General features: G+C 36.5%; 1 protein-coding gene across 1 annotated transcript in view; it reads right to left on the bottom strand.

Moving 5' to 3' along the window:
• Positions 1-1,051: 1,051 nt before the first annotated feature.
• The window catches only part of DENND4A (DENN/MADD domain containing 4A), a 102,619-nt gene continuing 96,329 nt past the window's right edge, over positions 1,052-7,341 (bottom strand). The window contains exons 29-32 of the mRNA XM_011940384.1: positions 7,186-7,303; positions 6,402-6,564; positions 6,172-6,236; positions 1,052-3,893 (exon numbers count right to left, since the gene is read on the bottom strand). Of these exons, the coding sequence (XP_011795774.1) occupies positions 3,757-3,893; positions 6,172-6,236; positions 6,402-6,564; positions 7,186-7,303 (483 nt within the window). The 3' untranslated portion in view covers positions 1,052-3,756. The remainder of the gene's footprint in view (positions 3,894-6,171; positions 6,237-6,401; positions 6,565-7,185; positions 7,304-7,341) is intronic.

The raw sequence follows: 7,341 nt of genomic DNA, 5'->3' as shown, positions 1-7,341 counted from the left end.
TCCTGGCTAACACGGTGAAACCCCGTCTCTACTAAAAATACAAAAAACTAGCCGGGCGAGGTGGCGGGCGCCTGTAGTCCCAGCTACTCTGGAGGCTGAGGCAGGAGAATGGCGTGAACCCGGGAGGCGGAGCTTGCAGTGAGCTGAGATCCGGCCACTGCACTCCAGCCCGGGCCACAGAGCAAGACTCCGTCTCAAAAAAAAAAAAAAAAAAAAAGAAATAAAGCTTAATCTTGTATCCAGACAGGAAGAGGCAGCGCATGCTAACTTTAGCATGAAGGACAAGGGTCCTCTCAGAGAGACAGCCTACTCTTTCTCTTCCTGCTCTGAGATAAAGTGCCAAATAGCAGCTTTCAAGTTCTAGTGAGAGAAATAAAAACAAAGCTGGGCTACTGCATATTGCCAAACAAATAGGTATTTTCATACTGCATACTTACAAAGTACAGATTGAGTATCCCTTATCAGAAATATTTTGGACCAGAAGTGTTTTGGATTTCAGATATTTTTGAAATTTGGAATATATGAAAAATACAAACTGGTTGAACATCCCAAATATGAAATCCAAAATGCTCAAATGAGCATTTCCTTTGAGCATCATGTCGGTATTCAAAAAGCTTTGGATTTTGGAGCATTTGGATTCCAGGAGCTCAGCCTGTATTTAGAAATGAAGCATAACTTCTATATAGAGCTGGCTAATACTTGCTGGTTGCACTTAAGTATCATAGTAATTATCAGCATAAAGTAAAAATAAGTATTTAATACCTAAAATGTTGAACCAAAGTTTTCTGGGACCATTTCTCTAAATACACAAATGGAGAGACATACTAGAAAAGCTTACAGTTAAATATGCTGGTGGTGTTAGGGTTTTAGAGCAAAACAAAAACCAAAACCCCAAGAAAGTCAGGGAAAAGAAGACAAAAATCAGAAGATCAACAGCTGCATATTTCTCCACCTAACACTAGGAAGAAAAAGTAGAATATCTGAAATACGGTATGGAATACAAATGTGTGTCCTTTAGAACATAATGGTAGGACATAGTAAACAAGCTACATCAGCACAGGACATGGTTTATTGTCAACCATTTAAACATGTAAACAAAACTAAGAGTAAGAAAATAAAAGATGATGTAGCAAAAGGGCATTTCTCTCCAACATGATTGGCCATTATTCTCCAAAATGTACGGTTAACAGAAAATAGAAGAAAAGTTTATATAGAGTTATTTTAAATGATTGATATTTTCTGTTTTCTTTTTTTTGAGACAGGGTCTTGCTCTGTAATCCAGGCTAGAGTGCAATGGCGTGATCACAGCTCATTGCAGCCTCAAACCCCCAAGCTCAAAGTGATCCTCCTGCTTCAGCCTCCCGAGTAGCTGGGATTACCAAGCATGAGCCACCATGCCGAGCTAATTTTTATAATTTTTGTGTAGAGACAGGGTCTCTCTATGTTGCTCAGGCTGGTCTCGAACTTCTGGACTCAAGCAATCCTCCCTGATTCGACCTCCCAAAGTGCTGGGATTACACGCCTCCATAAGCTACCACACCCAGCTTAAGAATGATTCACATTTTCTTTTGAACAGGTTTACCACTTTGTATTCGTGTTTTAGGTTTTATTTTAAAAGACTAAATCTGTGCAATAATATTCCCTGGGGATTAAAATTAGGGGAAATATAACCCTCTCCAAAAGCAGAAACAAAACTTGGGGTGGAAGGAGGAGGTAAAAATTACATTCGCTTTTCCAAATGAGTCTGAATCTTAAAACCATAAAGAATGGTTTTATCTCATTCTTTTGTTTTGTCAGCCATTTGAAATCAATACACTATGATTCCTACATTTTGTTTGTATTACACAAAAAGTAAACAACAATGAAAGCTGTTTTTAAAAGAGAATAAAGACAACCAACCACAAATAGAAGAGAACCCCAGAGGGTTCTCTTGGAGGGATGTTTATCACCAGTGCCAAAAGCCTCCCCTCTCAAATGTTTCTCTCAGTTGACAACTTTCAAATGATTTAAAGAACATGAAGAACAAATAGAACATGAAGCTTGGATATGAATAGTAAATAAGATTGCAGTGGTATTTACAAAGGAGTGGCAGATACATGTGCCTAGCACCAGATTTTTCAAGTAAACAAGTTCAGCCCCAAACTAACTGAACTGAAGTTTTACATTTTTAAATTCTCTCCATTATTTCCCAGAGTTGAAAGCTGTGAAATGTTTCAGCTTGGTGCTATTCACTAATGGTGTGAACTCAAAGGTGGGTTTTTCTGCAGCTGAACTGATTCTAAGTCTCAGGACTCCAAGATACCTCCAGACCAAGTGTCATGGACTCTACTGGCTTTACACACCTAATTTGGGACTATCCATTTTTTCCTTCTTTAAAACTGGCTAGGGAATTCCTTTACTAATGTAATGTGTGCAAACACACACACATATTGAAAATCTATAAATAATTCTAGCAGCGAAAAGATGTTTTTCCTTACCAGAAATTACCCAAAGAAAGTGACATTAGAAATAATATGACTAAAAATACATTTTTAAAGCCTATTTAATACTCATGATGTCTAAACTTTCAATTTATTGTCTGGTTTCTGGATATTTCTGTATTTTAGATTCTACAGACTTCAGATTCTGAAGCTTGCTGAAAAAACTAAGTTCCTCAATATGGAGGACAGTCTATCTGGCTGTACTTTTAGAGGGGAATTTTTCTACTTTTGGAAAAAATTCTGAATATTTATATATAGTATTAACGGAATACCCCAGTAACTCGTATTTCAGATAACTATTCTATAGTATAATTTGCATTATACCCAATATTTTAGACATTAAAATAAGGGTAAAATTTAGAATATAATCACTTGTCTGCATTTTCCCAATGTAAGTTTTCATGTAGAATATTAAAATTTAAATTGATATTTGGATTTATAAGCTATTTTCCCTGTATACTATATGCATCTATTAGCAATAGAGAAAATTTTGGAGTCATGGTATAGTGAACCTCTCTGGCTCTCCTTGCACAAGGCTCCATGAGTCAGTCTGAGCAGTGCACGCTACCCTTGCATGACTCACTCCCCGCACTCAGGCTTAGGGGTACTTAACATGCAATCCTAGGACAACACTGACACTAGCACTGACATTTTAAAATTCATTCTCCCAAGTAATAAAAAAAAATATAGATGGATATACACAGAGAGATTTGCAGCTGTACTAATTACTTCAAATAGCAGCAGACAAGGAAAATACACGCTTGCTTGCTTAAGTTTAAATTCATTTTAAGTTTGCTATATTAAATTTTAAAATTAAAAAAATATCAACTTACTATAAACAATTTAAAATATGTATAATACAACTTCATGGTCAAAACATTTGAGTAGTCTATGAAAACAGGAAATACTTTCATCTGACATTTCTGTTTAGATTCTATTCATGATTTTTCAATCTGTCTCTTCCAAGAGAAACCATAAAACAGTTGTCATATTTTATGGCAACTAATTTTGTTTAGGGATTTCCTCATCACAAAAATACTTTATTTCCTATTACAGGGGAGTTAAAGAAGAAGAAAAAAAGAAACGAGAAACAAAGTGGCTTTCTCCCACTTGTCACTATTCTCTTCTTCAAACATTCTGTACATAAGCTGTCTGAGTCTTTTGAACCATTTACAAATTGTATTTTCAAAAATTGAAGAAAAAATATTTAGAGTCTAAAAGTGTTATTTTATACACTGACTATACAATATACATTGAATACACATACAAATACATCTTAAAGATAAGGTTCTCCAAAGGTTTTTCGACATTCCATCACCCCTGTACTTGGCGGTCTATCACAGTTGTGTGTACTCTTGACTTGACTAGGTGTGAGACGATCGTATGCCATCTTGTACTCTTTATCAAAAGCATCTGCAAAAATTGATAAAGAAATAAAAGGATAAAGAAATTTAGGTCTGATGTTGAAAACTATCAAGTTTCTGTAGTACTACAGAAACACAACATTAGAGGCCAAGAAGGAATCACTAGGACATTTCTGCTATCCAAAGGACCACAGCTGGATTGCACAGACTAGTGAGAAACTTAAAAGGTCTGAAGATGCCAATTTTTAATTTTACCAGGTACACATGTTAAAAACCACCAAATACCATACGCACATTTTTGGTACTTTGTTTTGCATACTCAATAAAAACAGTAAAACTATATAATAGCCTTTCCCACCAGGATTAACAAAAAGATTTTTTGCCCATATTTTCTTTACACTAATCCTTTTATGGTTTCATTTATTAAATTTAAATTTTGCTTCAACGGAAATATGTTTTGGTTTGTGTGTCCTAACTTCCTATATTATGGGATACCTCTGGGAAAATAATCCAAAGATCTGAAATCACCATGTAAGGATTTTTTTTTCCCTTTTCCACATGGCAACAGATGGAGCTAACAGACTGTGACTTTTATTTTTAAGGACATTATACCAAGGTCTGTGTGCCTTTTCCCCAGAAGATAGTCCACATGTGACAAAAAGGGACAACAGAGGTTTACACGCTTCTGCTAAAAGTTTCTCTCAGCCTAGAAATCATGCTAACTTACTGCTTATTTTAAACACACACTGGAGGAAAATTTGCCCCTCAGAGAGCCAAATGGGGTATGAATTATAACAATGTCACTAAGATCCTATTTTTCTGCTTTGGGGAGGTGACGGCCACAAGAACATCTTTCCTCTCTGAAACAGTACCACAGTGGTACCCATGAAGGCTTGTTTGAGTTGAGTCAAGTGCATAAGCAAGCGAGCTTCTCTAGCTTGGAGGTCCGGAATTTTTTAGACATTCAAGGAAATCCCACCTTTGGCAGAGGGCTAGAGTAATATCTGACTACAATCTGGGCTTGTATTAGGTAGGAAATAAAGGGATGGTAACAAGGATCTGAGTAATCCTTTTTGGTATCTTCTCTGTTTCACTATAGTTAAAAGGCCTACCTCAAGTAATACTATTCATGATTTTGGTAAGTTCTGGCATCTTTCTCAAGTGGCTAGAATGACTGTCCCAATGCCATTTAATAGTCTACCTTTCCTGACTTATATATATTTTATATATTATATATGTATATATATTTTTTTTGTTAGAGTTTCGCTCTTGTTGCACAGGCTGGAGTGCAGTGGCATGATCTCAGCTCACTGCTGCCTCCGCCTCCTGGGTTCAAGTGATTCTCCTGCCTCAGGCTCCTGAATAGCTGGGGCTACAAGCACGCGCCACCACACCTGGCTAATTTTGTATTTTTAGTAGAGATGGGGTTTCGCCGTGTTGGCCAGGCTTGCCTCGAACTCCTGACCTCAAATGATCTGCCCGCCTTGGCCTCCCGCAGTGTTGGGATTACAGGCGTGAGACACTGCACCTGGCTGATATATTGCCATAGACATTTATGTTTATTTCTGGCTCCCTATTCTGTACTATTGATTTTCTAGCTCTTCCCCTGGTAGCATTACCCTGATGTAATTACAGTAGCTTCTAGAAAAGGATCACCTTCTGTTGATTTTTTCTTTTTTTATGAGACAAGGTCTTGCTCTACAGCCCAAGCTGGCATGTAGCGGCACCATCATGGCTCATGCAGCCTCAACTGCCCAGGCTCAAATGATACTCTCACCTCACCCTCCCAAGTAGCTGGGACTATAGCCATGTGCCACCACATCTGGCTAACTTTTTTTCTTTTTTTTGTAGAGATGGGGTTTCACCATATTGCCCAGGCTGGTCTCAAACTCCTGGGCTCAAGCAATCCACCCACCTTGGCCTCTCAAAGTGCTGGGATTACAGGCATGAGCCACCGCATCCGGCCCCTTTCAGTTAAATAATTTTTCTTGTCAGATTAACTTTTAAAAATTGAAATATAACCCATATGCCATACAATTCACTAACTTAAAGTGTACAATTTAATTTTTTTTGGTATATTCACAAGATTGTACAACTATCACCACTGCCTAATTCCAGAACATTTTCATCTCACCAAAAAGAAACATTATACCAGTTAGCAGTCACTCCCCATTCACCCCACCTCTTGGTCCTTAGCAACAACTAATCTACCTTAATATAATTACAGATTTAATATTACTAATAAAGTACAACTACTAATATAAAAATACTCTGAAAACTATTCCATGATATATAAATACTACATATTATATATAAGGCTAAATTACCTATATCAATGTTTTCTCTTCCTAGTGCCACAAGTGAGAGAAACAGTATTTCTCTGTATAAACTCCTAGGGAGAAAAAGTCATGGAGAAAATATTAGTATCCATATAGTCCATATGTTCCCTATGAAAATTTTAATGCTATCGTAAGCATGAGATACTCTAACAAATTACTAAGCAAACAATATGAATCTGCCTAGGAGAACAATATATTCGTCTAAGAGAAGGACTTACCTCTGTCTTTTAAAATGTGGACACTTATTCAGTGTCTCTAAAATCTGACTCATTGGTCCATAGACATCATTCATTTTAATGCTTTTTACCATACTTTTCAACAGTTCCTGGTTAAATGAGTTATCACTTTTTTGCAATAAATGGACCATTGGATATTTTTGGGCTGTAAAAGAACAAAACAACAGATGAAGGAAAATGTTCTGTGTAGAAAGGAGAAAGAAATTAAGCAGCAACTGACAGATATTAAGTTACAAAGCACTAAAAATAAAGGGCAATAGATAAAGAAATAGAAATCCAAGAATGAAGAAAGCAAAAAATAAGACAAATAATGACAAAAAAAAAGGTCTAAAGCTTTCTGTGGTCTTAAATAGACAGTAACTAAAAATACTGTTTCCCTTAATACAGCCTCTGATGCAAATTCTAAATTAGCAGCCTGGGATGGAAACAAATAAAAAATAAGCAAAAAGAAGACACTGGGATGAGCAATGTGCTGAAAGCTGAATTCAGCAAAACACAACCAACCCCTCCAGCACATACACAGCACCCCTCAAAAAACCAAACCAAAAAAAAAACAAAAACAAAAACAAAAAACCCTTAGACCTCCATAGAAGGTAGCACTAAAAAAATCAAACACTCACTCTCAAACAAAAGAGTACGATTTTGACCTGTAAGACAAAAAGTAGTACAGTAAAATAAAAGTCAGTTATACATTGGTTTAAGCTATTTAAAGTAAGTAGAGGTTACTCTTATATGAACAAAGTCAGCATTCTATGATGGCACTTACTGTGTGCATTCCAGAGAATGTACAAGGGCTGTCCTGGATCCTGATGTAACTTCATATTGTCCCACAACATTTGTATTAAAACATATTTGCTATCTTCAGACATACAGTGGCGGGGAATCTGTGTTATACAATAAACACTCATTAATGATCCTTTTT

The sequence above is a fragment of the Colobus angolensis genome, unplaced genomic scaffold (assembly GCF_000951035.1).
Source record: "Colobus angolensis palliatus isolate OR3802 unplaced genomic scaffold, Cang.pa_1.0 Scaffold19, whole genome shotgun sequence".
Taxonomy (NCBI): Eukaryota; Metazoa; Chordata; class Mammalia; order Primates; family Cercopithecidae; genus Colobus; species Colobus angolensis.
Note: the sequence above shows the minus strand (reverse complement) of the source record. Positions and strands in the feature narration are given on the sequence as shown.